This window comes from Oncorhynchus tshawytscha, linkage group LG19, assembly GCF_018296145.1.
Source record: "Oncorhynchus tshawytscha isolate Ot180627B linkage group LG19, Otsh_v2.0, whole genome shotgun sequence".
NCBI classification, from domain to species: domain Eukaryota; kingdom Metazoa; phylum Chordata; class Actinopteri; order Salmoniformes; family Salmonidae; genus Oncorhynchus; species Oncorhynchus tshawytscha.
In genome coordinates, this window is record NC_056447.1 from 470,720 (window position 1) to 487,706 (window position 16,987).

The 16,987-nt window shown below is 41.3% G+C and overlaps 1 protein-coding gene across 2 annotated transcripts in view; it reads left to right on the plus strand.

Moving 5' to 3' along the window:
- The window catches only part of LOC112219079 (RNA-binding Raly-like protein), a 40,653-nt gene extending 32,806 nt beyond the window's left edge, over positions 1-7,847 (plus strand). Inside the window, exons 4-8 of one of the 2 annotated variants that reach the window (XM_042301155.1) lie at positions 3,167-3,339; positions 4,309-4,422; positions 6,251-6,390; positions 7,236-7,302; positions 7,445-7,847. In XM_042301155.1, coding sequence (XP_042157089.1) covers positions 3,167-3,339; positions 4,309-4,422; positions 6,251-6,390; positions 7,236-7,274 — 466 coding nt within the window. In that variant the 3' untranslated portion in view covers positions 7,275-7,302; positions 7,445-7,847. The remainder of the gene's footprint in view (positions 1-3,166; positions 3,340-4,308; positions 4,423-6,250; positions 6,391-7,235; positions 7,303-7,444) is intronic. The other variant, XM_042301156.1, reaches the window with a different exon arrangement.
- The last annotated feature ends 9,140 nt before the right edge of the window (positions 7,848-16,987 follow it).

The window sequence follows — 16,987 nt, forward strand, 5'->3', positions numbered from 1 at the left end:
ACTTCATGTGGAATAGAGATCCATGTAGTCATGGTTCTATGTAATACTGTGTGCTTCCCATAGTCTGTTCTGGACTTGGGGGACTGTAAAGAGACCTCTTGTGGCATGTATTGTGGGGTATGCATAGGTGTCCAAGCTGTGTGCCAGTAGTTCAAACAGACAACATGTCTCACACCTCTTATAAATACAAGTAGTGATGAAGTCAATCTCACCTCCACTTTCAGCCAGTAGAGATTGACATGCATAATTATTAATATTAGTGTTCTGTGTACATCCAAGGGCCAGCCATGCTGCCCTGTTCTGAGCCAATTGCAATTTTCCTAAATCCTTTTTTTGCGGCACCTGACCACACGACTGAACAGTAGTCAAGGTGCGACAAAACTAGGGCTTGTAGGACCTGCCTTGTTGATAGTGTTGTTAAGAAGGCAGGGTAGCACTTTATTATGGACAGATTTCTCCCCATCTTATCTACTGTTGTATCAATATGCTTTGACCATGACAGTTTACAATTCAGGGTTACTACAAGCAGTTTAGTCCTCTCAACTTGCTAAATTTCCACATTATTTATTACAATATTTAATTTAGGTTTAGAGTTTAGTGAATGATTTGTCCCAAATACAATGATTTTAGTTTTAGAAATATTTAGGGTTAACTTATTCCTTGCCAACCACTCTTTGTCAAGTGCTGCAGTCATTTCAGTTACTGTGGTAGCTGACGTGTATATTGTTGAGTCAATGTCAGTGGCATAAATACCGCTACAAGTGTCAGTGGCATGTCGTTCGTAAAGATTGAAAAAAGCAAGGGGCCTAAACAGCTACCCTGGGGAATTCCTGATTCAACCTGGATTATGTTTGAGAGGTTTCCATTAACGTACACCCTCTGTGTTCTCTTAGACAAGTAATGCTTATCCACATTATAGCAGGGGGTGTAAAACCATAACACATACATTTTCCCAGCAGCAGACTATGATCAATAGTGTCAAAAGCTGCACTGAAGTCTAACAAGACAGCCCCCACAATAATTGTATCATCAATCAATCATCTCTCAACCAATCATCAGTCATTTGTGTAAATGCTGTGCTTGTTGAGTGTCCTTCCCTATACGCGTGCTGAACATCTGTTGTCAAGTTGTTTACTGTGAAATAGCATTGTATCTGGTCAAACACTTTTTTTCCAGAAGTTTACTAAGGCTAATTGGTCAGCTATTTGAGCCAGTAAAGGGGGCTTTACTATTCTTGGGTAGCGGAATGACTTAATCTTCCCTCCATTCCTGAGGGCACACACTTTCTAGTAGGCTTAAATTGATGATGTGGCATTGAGATGTTTCTATAACTTGATTGGAGTTGGACATGATTTGGAAAGGCACACACCTGTCTATTGCATGTCAGAGCAAAAAACAAAGCCATGAGGTCGAAGAAATTGTCTGTAGAGCTCCAAGACAGGATTATGTTGAGGCACAGATCTGGGGAAGTGTACCAAAACATGTCTGCAGCATTGAAGGTCCCCAAGAACATAGTGGCATCCATCATTCTTAAATGGAAGAAGTTTGGAACCACCAAGAGTCTTCCTAGAGCTGGCCACCCGGCCAAACTGAGCAATCGGGGGAGAAGGTCAGGGAGGTGAGGTGACCAAGAACCCGATGATCACTCTGACAGAACTCTAGAGTTCCTCTATGGAGATCCCAGAACCTTCCAGAAGGACAACCATCTCTCCAGCACTCCACCAGTTAGGCCTTTATGGTAGAGTTGCCAGATGGAAGCCACTCCTCAGTAAAAGGCACATGACAGCCTGCTTGGAGTTTGCCAAAAGGCACCTAAAAGACTCTCAGACCATGACTGGGGACTGGAAGACTAGTCAGGATCGAGGGACAGATGAACAGAGCAAAGTACAGAGAGATCCTTGATGAAGACCTGCTCCAGAGCGCTCACGGCTTAAGACTGGGGGCGAAGGGTCACCTTCCAACCGGACAAAGACCCTAAGCACACTGCCAAGACAGTGCCAAAAAAGTCATACTTTCCGAATGCACTGTATTTCCTTTTCAAGTCAAGTAGGAGTTTAGTGTGGTCCTCAGTAAGGAAAAGGCAACAGCAACCCTCACATATAAGCCTACCTGATCCCCTCCTTGTGATCGCTTTTGATCCCCTGATTGACAGCAGCAATATGTTAGGGGTTTTAGTAGACGGAGGTCAGGATCAATCTTCAGAGTGACGGGAGTTGGGTGGGGGGATGAGGAGTGTATGGGCGGAAACCATAGACCATAGGCAGCATCTCTGTCAAACTACACAATCTCAGAGATGACTACCTCTATCTTTTCTGGGATGTCACACACACACACACACAGCTGCAGTGATCGTGCTGGTATCGGAAGAGATGTCTGCACTTAGAGAGATGAATGGGCTGGTTAACCTCAAACGCTCTGAGAGAGAGAGAGAGAGAGAGAGAGAGAGAGAGAGAGAGAGAGAGAGAGAGAGAGAGAGAGAGAGAGAGACTGAGACACTGAGACACTGAGACACTGAGACACTGAGACACTGAGACACTGAGACACTGAGACACTGAGACACTGAGACACTGAGACACCGAGACACCGAGAGATATTAAGAGAGACAGAGGAAGAGAGAGGGAAAGAGGGGATATGCTTCCTCTTAGCCCAGACCAGTGCAAATCAAAGCTCCCCAGAGCTATTTGGCGCACCAGGCTATGAGATCAAATGAAAATCGATTACATCAGTATATCACTGTGATTATCGAGTACATTTACTCCATATGTAATGGCACCAAATGGCTTATGAATATTATAAACGAGTCCACTATTTAATTTGATTGGCATGAATAACCTAAAACTGAACATTTGTCTGGAGGAAGGTGTTTTCAGTGCTGCCAGCCTGCCAGGAAGATTGAGTCTCCTCCTACAGTGGACAGTATATGGAAAGTCTATGGTCAACTCTCTTTTGGGAATTTAGGAAAGGTTGCTCTGACACATCAGCAGATGATTGTTTTAAAGAGCATGCGTTTATGAGACTTAGAACCTATAGCTGTCATTGCCTGGTCCTGTCATGTGGTCAGGAAATCCTTAGGACCCTAGGACCATAAGTAAGGTTTTGTTTACTTACAAATATGACAAAGTACTTAATGTATAATTACTTATTAGATCATGTTGTTTCCCCACAGGGTGTTTGACTACCAGCGTGTCCCAGCCTCCATGATGCCAGCCCCAGTAGAGCCCAGCCCTATGAAACACTCCCATGGCCCCTCTTCCTCCTCCGGCCTGCACCGCTCCAGAGACAGACTACAGGGCAAGAGGAGTGCCCAGCGCACCGGCTCTTCCAGCAACAGGGCTAAGTGTAAAGGACCCCACACACTGTAACACACACACTCACAACAGACTCTTTACAATGTTAGCCCACGCACACCTGCACTCACACACACACACTCACCACACACAGACACACTCGTAAAAAAAAAACTCATTACAGGGTGAATGTCATCTGTGTATGTGCACTTAGCGTTTTATCTCAAATGTGTGTGTGTGTGTGTATATCGGCTTCTTTGCACTGACTATGTGTGTTTGTATGTGCATGCCTATGAATCCACTTGGGAGTGTGTGTATATTGAATGCCTGAGTGTTCCTCCTAGTGTAATGCCATGTCTGCATGGGGGGAAGCAGCCCTGGGAGCCCCAGGGCACAGTCAGAAGCACCAGATGGTCTCTTCATTAAAAGCCTTTTGACTGCAGGGCCCCTCTCCTTCCACTACCCAGCCTATCAACATGCTGCAATTATACCAAGTTAATAGTGCATAACAAATAAGAATTGTTTATACTAGTTTATTACAAGCCTTAATAGTTTTTACTGCCAGCCCATCATAGGGGAATTAGATTGTCTCTAGCTGCAGAGGTCAAACAGCTTTTAATAGTAAAGAGTTTCAGGGTTGTTTTCTCAGAGCTGGGGTTGTGATATGAATTTCCCATTAAAGACCATAGGCGAGAGGAGATGTTAAGGCCCTGGGAGTGAGGGTGCTTCCACTACACTAAGTGATGGTGACATGCATGGGAAAGACAAAGTGAGTATGTGTATGTGAGTACAGACTTCAACACTATGAACTATTACAGGCCTCTCTAGGCCAAATCCGATTTTAAGACCTGCACTCACAACTTGGACTTTCGTGCAAATCATACATCAATGTTAATGGGAGATTTATGTCATTTTCTCTCAAAAGAGGATTATTTCTTAAATCTAAATTTCTCTCTTTCCTTTCTCCCTCCATTTCTCTCTCCCTCTTTCTCTCCCTCTCTCTCCCTCTACCCCTCTACAGTGAAGCTGGCAGAGCTGTTGGCCATAAAGAGTGAGTTGACTCTGATCAAGGTGCAAATTGATGGACTGCTGGACAGTGTGGAAAAGATGGACAGACGGAGAAAAGATCACTCAGGTAGAAGGGTTGGAGCCTGGACTGGAGAGTTTATTTCATATTATAAACTTGATGTTTCGAGCCCTGAATAAAAGATTGGCTGACAGCCGTGGTTTATCAGACCGTATACCATGGTATGACAAAACATTTATTTTTACTGCTCTAATTACATTGGTAACCCGTTTATAATAGCAATAAGGCACATCAGGGGTTTGTAATATATGGCCAATATACCACGGCTAAGGGCTGTATCCAGGCACTCCTGGTTGCGTCGTGAATAAGAACAGCCCTATTGGCCATATACCACACCCCATCGTTCCTTATTACTTAACTATCTCGTCATTAGGAGCTTAACTTACAGAATTTCCCCTGCTAACATTACATTGTTTTGTAATCCTCTTCAGAGTATATGATGATGAGAGATAACACGTGGAGGGGGAAATGACTATTCATTGATTAAAGTAAAGAACTACTTAACATGGCCAAAATTATGTGGACGTTGAACATCTCATTCCAAAATCATGGGCATTATTATGGAGTTGGCCCCCCTCTGCTGGTATTACAGCCTCCACTCTTCTGGGAGGGCTTTCCAATAGATGTTGGAACTGCTGGGACATGCTTCCATTCAGCCACAAGGGCATTAGTGCGGTTGGGCACGGACGTTGGGCGATTAGGCCTGGCTCGCAGTCGGCATTCCAATTCATCGAAAAAAGGTGTTCAGTGGGGTGTAGGTCAGGGCTATGGGCAGTCGAGTCAAGTTCTTCCAGACAAACCATTTCTGTATGGACCTCGTTTTGTCACGCTAGACTGTTGCATCAAAGCTCAGACTTGACTAGAATGTCATTGTATGCTGTAGCATTACAATTTCCCTTCACTGGAACTAAGGGGGCCTAGCCCTAACCATGAAAAACAGCCCCAGACCATTATTCCTCCTCCACCAAGCTTTACAGCACTATGCATTCGGGCAGGTAGCCCAGATTCGTGCATCGGACTGCCAGATGAGGAAGCATGATTCATCACTCCAGACAACACGTTTCCACTGCTCCAGAGTCCAATGGCGGCGAGCTTTACACCCCTCGAGCGGACAATTGGCAATGCGCATGTGGATTTAAGGCTTATGTGCGGCTGCTCGGCCATGGAACCCCATTTCATGAAGCCCCGACAAACAGTTATTGTGCTGATGTTGCTTCCAGAGGCAGTTTGGAACTCGGTAGTGAGTGTTGCAACCGAGGACAGACAATTTTTACACAATATGTGCTTCAGCACTCAGTGGTCCCATTCTGTGAGCTTGTGTGGCCTACCACTTTGGGGCTGTTGTTGCTCCTTCACAATAACAGCACTTCCAGTTGCCCGGGGCAGCTCTAGCTGACTTGTTTGTAAAGGTGGTATCCTTTGATGGGGCCACGTTGAAAGTCACTAAGCACTTCCGTACATTCCATTCTACTGCCACTGTTTGTCTATAGAGATTGCATGGCTGTGTGTAAGATTTTATACACCTGTCAGCAACCGGTGTGACTGAAATAAGCAAATCCACTAATTTGAAGGGGTGTCCACATATTTTTGTCCATGTAGTGTATTGTCATCAGATTATTGTGGGCCCATTATGACTACTATCTATTATCATTTGGGGCATCTTGCATCAGTGAGCACTGCATCAACAGAAAATGTAAAAAATGGGCAATGCCTAGAAGGTAACTGTCGGCAGGCTTTGTTGTGCACAGGACTGGGACGTTGGCTACCGTTGACAAAGAAAGCAGTTCAAAAACACAGTTAAAGCAATATTCTATGGACTATATTCCACAGAGAGGTACACTGAAAACTATCATGTGTGTGCGTGTGTCTGGTCCAGATTCACCTCTGACCGGGGAGGGCAGTGTGTCGGACTCAGTGAGCAGTCTGGACGACTCCCCTGTCAGCCTTCACCACAGACAGAGAGAGAGCCCAGAGCCAGGAGAGGCCAGCGATGATTACCACCAGCACCACCACAGGGTAAACACAAAACTCTTCCTCCTCCTACTGGTGATTGCTCACTCCTGCACCTCAGCAATGTTATATTACTGTTTGGTTCGTGAGTGAACGTTTTACATTATCATAGATTTTCATTATTTGTTCTGAAAGTGCATATCTTCTACATGTTGTGGAATGGGCCTGCAGATCACTGTAGCATTGGCTGTCACAGTTGCAATAGTTCTGGAAAAGTGTGTGTGTGTGTGTGTGTGTGTGTGCGTGTGCGTGTGCGTGTGTGCCATAGAACAAAGAGAGTGAGATATGGGGAGATGATAATTGATTAACTATTGTTCTCAGATTTTGGGACTCGTACATACATTACATTCTTTGCGCCCATCTCTTCAAAAGAAGAGTAATTATCTACAATTACAGCCAAGTGTCTCCCTACCTGGCTGACACAATAAGTGTTCTGCCTCCGTACCACTGTTCATTATCTATACCAGGCTGTGTGGGCTGAGCGGTAGGTGTGTTCACCAGGCAGGGGAGCCATTGTTTCTCTGACAGTTGAGGGGGAAAGGGGGAGGAAGATGGAAGGAATGAATAGAGACAAGTGTTTACCAGTCAACCACAATACAGTATCCCAAATCTGTCCTAATGGCAAGGAGTAATAACACTTCCTAGGATTGCCAGGGAGTGTCACTCATCCCTCCTAAACTTGGTTAAACAGATGAACAGATGGAGAGTTACAGTCACAGTGAAATCTGGTAACTGTCAGATAACTGTTTTTGTGATCTGTGAATGTCATGGTTTCTGTGATGGTGAGCAAATGTATCACAGTGTGTTTCATGTCAGCATATAAAGTCTCACTCGCTCTTGTGATTTCTCAGATACATAACCATCATTCTGATCTGGAAGATAACATGTGAGGAGATCAGGTATACATGGCTAATAAAGGTGATCTGTCAGGATTATAGCACTCAACATGATTGTTTGCATGTGAATTCTGTTACATTTCAGTGTGTAATTACATGTTAATAAGAGTGTAAGTAAGTATTGGTTCATTCTCAACTATCATTATCACTTTTACTCTCTCCAGACTCAATGAACCCAATGACAGCAGCACAGTGACATGGAGAGGGATTCAAGTGAAGAGGAGTGATCATCTCTGATCACAGTCAACATGGACAGAACCCTCAAATACACTGTACCTTACAAAGTTGGATCTTCAGTGAATCTTTTCTTTTGATGAGTAAGAAATATTTCCCTGGTTACCCTCAGTTCCTTTCCCACAGTAAGCTTCTGTCCACCTTCGTGTCTCCAGCTCCCCTTTGTAACAGGTTCCTACAGACTTATGGACTCAACAAAATAAGGCAGCTTTAAAAAAAAAGTGTAGTCTCTTGAAGAATGGGTCTGACAACTGATATGCATCACACAGACAGACACACCCACATTTATACAACTACAGTTGAAGTTGGAAGTTTACATACACTTAGGTTGGAGTCATTAAACTCGTTTTTCAACCACTTCACAAATTTCTTGTTAACAGACTATAGTTTTGGCAAGTCAGTTAGGACATCTACTTTGTGCATGACAAAAGTAATTGTTTCCAACAATTGGTTACAAACAGATTATTTCACTTATAATTCACTGTATCACAATTCCAGTGGGTCAGAAGTTTACATACACTAAATTGACTGTGCCTTTAAACAGCTTGGACTATTCCAGAAAATGATGTCATGGCTTCAAAAGATTCGGATAGGCTAATTGACATTATTTGAGTCAATTGGAGGTGTACCTGTGGATGTATTTCAAGGCCTACCTTCAAACTCAGTGCCTCTTTGCTTGACATCACTGGAAAATCAAAAGAAATCAGCCAAGTCCTCAGAAAATAAATTGTAGACCTCCATAAGTCTGGCTCATCCTTGGGAGCAATTTCTAAACGCCTGAAGGTACCACGTTCATTTGTACAAACAATAGTACGCAAGTATAAACACCATGGGACCACGCAGCCGTCATACCGCTCAGGAAGGAGACGCATTCTGTCTCCAAGAGATGAACGTACTTTGGTGTGAAAAGTGCAAATCAATCCCAGAACAACAGCAAAGAACCTTGTGAAGATGCTGGAGGAAACAGGTACAAAAGCATCTATATCCACAGTAAACCGAGTCCAATATCGACATAACCTGAAAGGCTGCTCCGCAAGGAAGAAGCCACTGCTCCAAACCCACCATTAAAAAAGCCAGACTACGGTTTGCAAATGCACATGGGGACAAAGATTGTACTTTTGGAGAAATGTCCTCTGATCTAATGAAGCAAAAGTCGAACTGTTTGGTCATAATGACCATCGTTATGTTTGGAGGAAAAAGGGGGAGGCTTGCAAGCCGAAGAACACCATCCTAACCGTGAAGCACGGGGATGGAAGCATCATGTTGTGGGGGTGCTTTGCTGCAGGACGGGTTGGTGCACTTCACAAAATAGATGGCTTCATGAGGAAGGGAATTTATGTGGATATATTGAAGCAACATCTCAAGACATCAGTCAGGAAATCAAATCTTGGTCGCAAATGGGTCTTCCAAATGGACAATGACCACAAGTATACTTCCAAAGTTGTGGCAAAATGGCTTAAGGACAACAAAGTCAATGTATTGGAGTGGCCATCACAAAGCCCTGACCTCAATCCCATAGAAAATTTGTGGGCAGAACTGAAAAAGCGTGTGCGCGAAAGGAGGCCTACAAACCTGACTCAGTTACACCAGCTCTGTTAAGAGGAGTTGGACAAAATTCACCCAACTTATTGTGGGAAGCTTGTGGAAGGCTACCCAAACGTTTGACCCAAGTGAAACTATTTAAAGGCAATGCTACCAAATACTAATTGAGTGTATGTAAACGTCTGACCCACTGGGAATTTGATGAAAGAAATAAAAGCTGAAATAAATAATTCACTCTACTATTATTCTGACATTTCACATTCATAAAAATGTGGTGATCCTAACTGACCTAAAATAGGGAATTTTTACAAGGATTAAATGCCAGGAATTGTGAAAAACTGAGTTTAAATGTATTTGGCTAAGGTGCATGTAAACTTCCGACTTCAACTGTACATTCGTAATGTTGTACTGCCACTTAATGTATTCAGATCACCACAGATTAGGAATATGTAATTAATCAATTGATATAAATAGCCATTCGAGATTGACCAGGCATCGGACAACAATATTAGGCATCTAAACTCCCTGTGTGTTCTCCTCTACTTTGCATATTTGTCTCTACCAACTTCCCATCGCTTCCACATTAGTACTGTCAGTAGCTAGGTTTCCATCCAAATGGAGTCAGAAATTTATGCAAATATTCTAAAAGCGGCATAAAGAAAATATGCACATTTTCCCACTAGTGGTGTGTTTTCATTCCACCAAACGGACTTGTTGTGGATTTAAAAAATAGTGAGTGATGACATAGTGCACATACAAATAACTTGTGTGGTTAAATTCCCATGTACCGAAAAAAAACCCACGCTAAATAGGTTTCCTTCGCATTTTCAACTCATGAAATACAGTATGTTGCGTCATCGCGAATGTGCCCACTCTGGTATTGGCACGTGCGCTCTAGCCAACAGCTATACTGTTACATACATGATGAGATTATTATGGACTAAAGAGCGAGGTGATTTATATTTGTCAAATGGCAGCCAAACATAGATCATCATATCACTAGGATAAGACACTCCAATATGTATTGGAAAGGACTATCATGTGTTGTCATGATCAGTAGCTAGGTTTCCACCCAATTGGCAACAGATTTTCATGCGAATATTCTAAAATCCGCATAAAAACAATGTGCGCATTTTCCCAACACGTGTTTCCATCAAATTTACTTGTTGCGGATAAACGACTGTGCCTGATGACATAGAGCAAATAAAAATAACATTTGCGTTTAAATCCCCATGTACCGAATAAAAAAATACACGTCAAATGCATTTCTTTTGCATTTTCAACTGTACTGATGGTTTTCCCACAACCAATGTTGGGTTATATAGCGGTGTATCTGCGCGGGGTTGGCTAGGGCTCATGTAACATGATGAGATTATTATCGATTAAAGAGCGATATTGTTTTTCAAACGGCAGTCAAGCGTCGATGATCATGTCACCAGAATAATAACCTCGATATTTATTGGAGCATTAAACTCATCACCTTGCACTTTCACAACCCTGTTCAATTCATCATCATTTATTTAATAGGTAGCTAATAAACTGCATGCTTTCCCGACGAGTTGTAGTGGGAGGACCACACCACAAACCATCGTATGACTCCAAGTTTATTTCAATATGAGGGTTATTATATCAATACTTGCTCCTAAAAGCATTTCCACCGACATTTCCCGCAAAATTAATTTGACCGAAACAAAAAAGATCCTGTATTTTGTTTTGTAGACATTTGGAAAGTTTACCAAAACTTGTTCTGTTTCCATTTTGCCTGTCATACCATTTCTTATCAGACGTACTTTACTTGCATACAAAGGTTGGATGGAAACCTTATTGACTTGAGGAGGAATTTGTTGATTGCGTTATTCTGGGGACAATTTCGGCTGGCATCAAACTATTTTCTTTAACCCAGGAGGTGCTTCAATGCCACAACTAAAAACTATTATTCATTGTAAATAGTCATAACAATTGCCAATGAAAAATACTAAATGGTTGTTCCACGAAATGAGTGCCTTTTGCTTCCCTTTGATATTTGAAGTAGAAATTGTACACAAATATTGCATTTAAAAGCCTCTTAAATGAAGTGCCATTGAATATAGACCACATTGGATTTCAATACATTTGATTTTTAATATGAATAAAAAACTTTCTAAAGTGCCAAAAGTCAGCATTTTGACATCTCCCTCTGTGCATCCTCTGTGACCTCAAGGAAAATGTTGACCCTCTTCTTAACCCCAACATTTCTCCAGGATTTCATCATCATTGTAAAGCCCTAGTTATTTTTGTTGCTTTGACCAAGTAATTTCTGAAGACTATTTATTTATTTAATATTATTAGTGATACATTTTAAGGTAAAGAAAAACCCTGTCCCTCATTTTAAGGTCAACCCTGTTATGTAAACTGAACACTATTTTAGTATGCTGAAACTATTCCTTTTAAACTATATATTTTTTTTCAAAAGAGACATTAAACTTTGAACAGTCAAATCAGGTGAGCTCGTTCTACTATTTTTTTGTCATTTTCTGGTGTTTTGTGGTGGAGAACTGAGTGGGTAAAGCATAAGATGTTGCCCATAGACAGGCTAGAAATTATTTTAACAATTTCGATGTTTTTAGTGAAGCTTGCATTCAATTGCCTCTCCTTGTTGCCAAGCTTCTATTCCCCCTGTCACAAGGGGATTCATGTCTGCTTTAAGTTGTCAACCTTGTTACTTTATTTGGCACTTAATAGGCATGCAATTACTGTAGTCATTTCTTTTTTACCTCTTGAGATGGGAACATTTTGTTTTATGTTAAGTTGAACATGTGCTCTTTGTGACAGAATGTTAAAATTGAGTGAAATAAAATGTTTTTTATCCCCAGCGTGTTTAACTATTCAAAAGGCACCTAATTGGTGGAACGACCTTACTGTATAATGTTGTACTGTATTTTAAACCATGGCTATTTAAAAACAACTGTTAAAATAAGTATATTTCACTTTCTTTATGACCAGCAAGAAAATAAATCCAGACTATTTACTCTGGAAAAAATAAAGTTGAAGATGTGATGGTTTTTCATAGATTCCCAGTATATTATTATATTAAGCATTTGCGTTTACATTATTATATGTTTCATGAAGTCTCGTGTTTTTTTGTGTTTATAAAATACTGAATGTAAACTATACATTGGTGACAGTAGTAAAGGTATGACTATTTTCGTATAACTGAGTATGCATATTTATTTAACATACATTTGAGTAGCCTAAGCCTAGAAATGTGGTGGCTTATTGTTTGGCAGTGTTCTCTGTACTCAGTTCAATCATTTGCCTGACTTGTAAACAATTAGTAATTAGGATATTATTTTCTTTATTTTTATCTGTGGACTATTCTAATTTGATTGTCTATTTTATATTGTCTTGTTATGGGCAATTAAGTCGGCCAGGCAAACACAATAAACACTGTATCAACCATGTGGCTAAACTTTGTCAATGTTGACAAGATACGCATAGACCAAGGGCTCTATTCCATCCCGTATAGGACATTTAAAGAAATGTCCTATTGAGCGTTCGGCTCTGCAGCGTTAACTATGAATGCAGTCTCCATTAACGAGAGAACATTGCTTTTATTCACATTTCCATCACAATGTAACGATGCATTTCCACGATACAGATTGAATAGAGCCCCTAGTTTATTTTCGAAATAGGTCTGGTCATCCTTTGGCACCGGACATTTGTTTGCGCACAGTCTTGTAAAGTAGTCTACTTAAGTAAAAATACGTTAAAGTAGACTCCTACTTAAGTCGTTTTTTTTGCGGTATCTGTGCTTTACTTTACTATGTATATTGTTGAGAACCTTTACTCCACTACATTCCTAAAGAAAATAATGTACTTTTTCCACCATACATTTTTCTTAACACTCAAAGGTACTCATTACATTTTGAATGCTTAGCAGCACAGGAAATGGTCCAATTCACGCACCTTATCAAGAGACCGTCCCTGGTCATCCCTATTGCCTCCGATCTGGCGGACTCACTAAACACAAATGCTTAATTTGTAAATTGTGTTGTAGTGTGCCCCTGGCTATCTGTAAATAAATAAAAAATTACAAAATCGTGCCATCTGGTTTGCTTAATATAAGGAATTTCAAATGATTTATACTTTTACTTTTGATACTTAATAAGTAGACTATATTTTAGCAATTGCATTTTGATACTTACGTATATTTAAAACCAAATACTTTTCGAAAAGTAGTATTTTACTGGGTGAATTTCAGGTTTACTTGAGTCATTTTCTATTAAGGTATCTTTACTTTTACTCAAGTAAGACAATTGTGTACTTTTCCCACCACTGTTTGCTCATAGTGAATCCAAAGTGAGTTGCCCTTGCAAAGAACGAAAGTGAACTCTTTTGTCATGTTTTTGAAACAACTGCACGATCAGGTAAGTGATGAGAACCAAATAAACTTTAGATTCATATGCTGGCATAAAACAACAAGTTATCGACATCAAATCAAATCTAAATGTATGTGTCACATGCGCCGAATACAACAGTGAAATGCTTACTTACAAGCCCTTAACCAACAACGCAGATTTAAGAAAAATAAATGTTAAGTAAAAAATAATTTAAAAAAATTAAAGAGCAGCAAGCAGAATAACAGTATCGAGGCAATATACAGGGGGTACCCGTACAGGGTGCGGTGGCACAGGTTAGTCGAGGTAATTGCTCGCAAAACACCAGTCTCAATGTCAACAGTGAAGAGGCGACTCAGGGATGCTGGCCTTCTAGGCAGAAGTGCAAAGAAAAAGCCTGGCCAATAAACTGGCCAATAAAAATAAAATATTAATATTTTTTATTTTTTTTATTTTACCTTTATATAACCAGGTAGGCAAGTTGAGAACAAGTTCTCATTTACAATTGCGACCTGGCCAAGATAAAGCAAAGCAGTTCGACAGATACAACGACACAGAGTTACACATGGAGTAAAACAAACATACAGTCAATAATACAGTATAAACAAGTCTATATACAATGTGAGCAAATGAGGTGAGAAGGGAGGTAAAGGCAAAAAAGGCCATGGTGGCAAAGTAAATACAATATAGCAAGTAAAACACTGGAATGGTAGTTTTTGCAATGGAAGAATGTGCAAAGTAGAAATAAAAATAATGGGGTGCAAAGGAGCAAAATAAATAAATTAATTAAAATTAAATACAGTTGGGAAAGAGGTAGTTGTTTGGGCTAAATTATAGGTGGGCTATGTACAGGTGCAGTAATCTGTGAGCTGCTCTGACAGTTGGTGCTTAAAGCTAGTGAGGGAGATAAGTGTTTCCAGTTTCAGAGATTTTTGTAGTTCGTTCCAGTCATTGGCAGCAGAGAACTGGAAGGAGAGGCGGCCAAAGAAATAATTGGTTTTGGGGGTGACTAGAGAGATATACCTGCTGGAGCGTGTGCTACAGGTGGGAGATGCTATGGTGACCAGCGAGCTGAGATAAGGGGGACTTTACCTAGCAGGGTCTTGTAGATGACATGGAGCCAGTGGGTTTGGCGACGAGTATGAAGCGAGGGCCAGCCAACGAGAGCGTACAGGTCGCAATGGTGGGTAGTATATGGGGCTTTGGTGATAAAACGGATTGCACTGTGATAGACTGCATCCAATTTGTTGAGTAGGGTATTGGAGGCTATTTTGTAAATGACATCGCCAAAGTCGAGGACTGGTAGGATGGTCAGTTTTACAAGGGTATGTTTGGCAGCATGAGTGAAGGATGCTTTGTTGCAAAATAGGAAGGGCAAATATGTGAATATGAATATGGGCAAAAGAACACAACACTGGACAGAGGAAGTCCGCCTAGAAGGTCAGCATCCATTTCCTCTTCACTGTTAATGTTGAGACTGGTGTTTTGCAGGTACTATTTAATAAACCTGCAAGTTGAGGACTTGTGAGGCATCTGTTTCTCAAACTAGACTCTAATGTAGGTGTCCTCTTGCTCAGTTGTGCACCGGGGCCTCCCACTCCTCTTTCTATTCAGGTTAGAGCAAGTTTGCGCGGTTCTGTGAAGGAAGTAGTACACAGCGTTGTATGAGATCTTCAGTTTCTTGGCAATTTCTCGCATGGAATAGCTATCATTTCTCAGAACAAGAATAGACTGACGAGTTTCAGATGAAAGTGCTTTGTTTCTGGCCATTTTGAGCCTGTAATCGAACCCACATATGCTAATGCTCCACATACTCAACTAGTCTAAAGAAGGGCAGTTTTATTGCTTCTTTAATCAGGACAACAGTTTTCAGCTGTGCTAACATAATTGCAAAATGGTTTTCTAATGATCAATTAGTCTTTTAAAATGATAAACTTGGATTAGCTAACACAACGTGCCATTGGAACACAGGAGTGATGGTTGCTGATAATGGGCCTCTGTACGCCTATGTAGATATTTCATTAAAAATCTGCCGTTTCCAGCTACAATAGTCATTTACATCATTAACAATGTCTACACTGTATTTCTGATCAATTCAATGTTATTTTAATGGACAGAAAATGTGCTTTTCTTTCAAAAACAAGGACATTTCTAAGTGATCCCAAACTTTTGCACGGTAGTGTATATAAAGTGTAATATTGATTGTCGAATGAGTGTATATGTGTGTGTGTATGTCTGTGTGGTTGTGTGCATGAGTGATTGCATGTGTGCTAAGGTGCAGAAAATCTTAGCAGGTGGTCAGTCCAGCTCAAGTGTTCGGCAGTCTGATGGCTTGTAGATAGAAACGGTCTCTTAGCCTGTTGGTATCAGACCTCATGCCCCAATACCATCTGCCTGATGGTAAGTGAGAGAACAGCTCGTGGCTGGGGTGTGTGGGGTCTTGATGATGCTGTGTTCTTTCCTCAGGCACTGTTTTGAGTAGATGCCCTGGATGGTTGGGAGCACGGTCCCAGTGGTGTACTGGGACGTCTTCACCACTCACTGAAGGGCCTTGCAGTTGTGGATGTAGCAATTCTCGTACCAGGCCGTGATGCAACCGGTCTGGACGCTCTCGATGGTGCAGCAGTGATATTTGGAGACGACTCGGTGTGGCATGCCAAATTTCTTCAGCCAATGTAGGAAGTAGAGAAGCTGTTGAGCCCTCTTGACAACAGTGGTGGTATTGTTGTTCCATGACAAGCCCTTGGTGATGTGGATGCCGTGGAACTGAACATTTGACATGTTTTTGTATATTAGAATCATTTAGCAGACACTCTTATCCAGAGCAACTTACAGTAGTGAGCTCATACATTTTCATATTTGTTCGTACTCGTCCCCTGTCGGAATCGAACCCACAACCCTGGCGTTGCAGGTGCCACGCTCTACCAACTGAGCCTAATGGGACCAACTCTACAGCAGTTACGTTGTTGTGGATATGGGCATTTTCCCTCCTCAGCTTCCTGAAGTCAACAACCAACTCCTTTGTTTTGCTGACGCTGAGGGACAGGTTGTTGTCATAACACCACAATGCCAGTTCACTTACCTCTTCCCTATAGGCTGACTCGTTGTTGATGGTTATCAGGCCTACAACCGTGGTGTTGTCAGTAAACTTCATTATGGAGTTAGTGTCATGTAAATCCACACAGTTGTCGGTGAACAGGGAGTGCAGCTGTGTTAGGAGTCAATGTGGAGGAGGTGTTGTTGCCAAACTGCACATCCTGTGGTCTGCCTGTCAGTAAGTCCAGGATCCAGTTGCAGAGAGTGGTGTCCAGACCCAGGGTTTTGAGCTTGGTGTCGAGCTTGGAGGGAACAATAGTGTTGAATGCTGAACTGTAGTCAACAGTATTCTTACATAGGTATTGTCGTAATTCTTCTTGGATCACTAAGATTAGGATCTGTTTTAATCTATTTCATAATTATTTTTATGTTTATTGATCAGATATTATGCATTATAGCACAATTTCCTCAACTACCAGTGGGAAAAAAAGTTAAAAACAAATCAATTTCTAATATGTT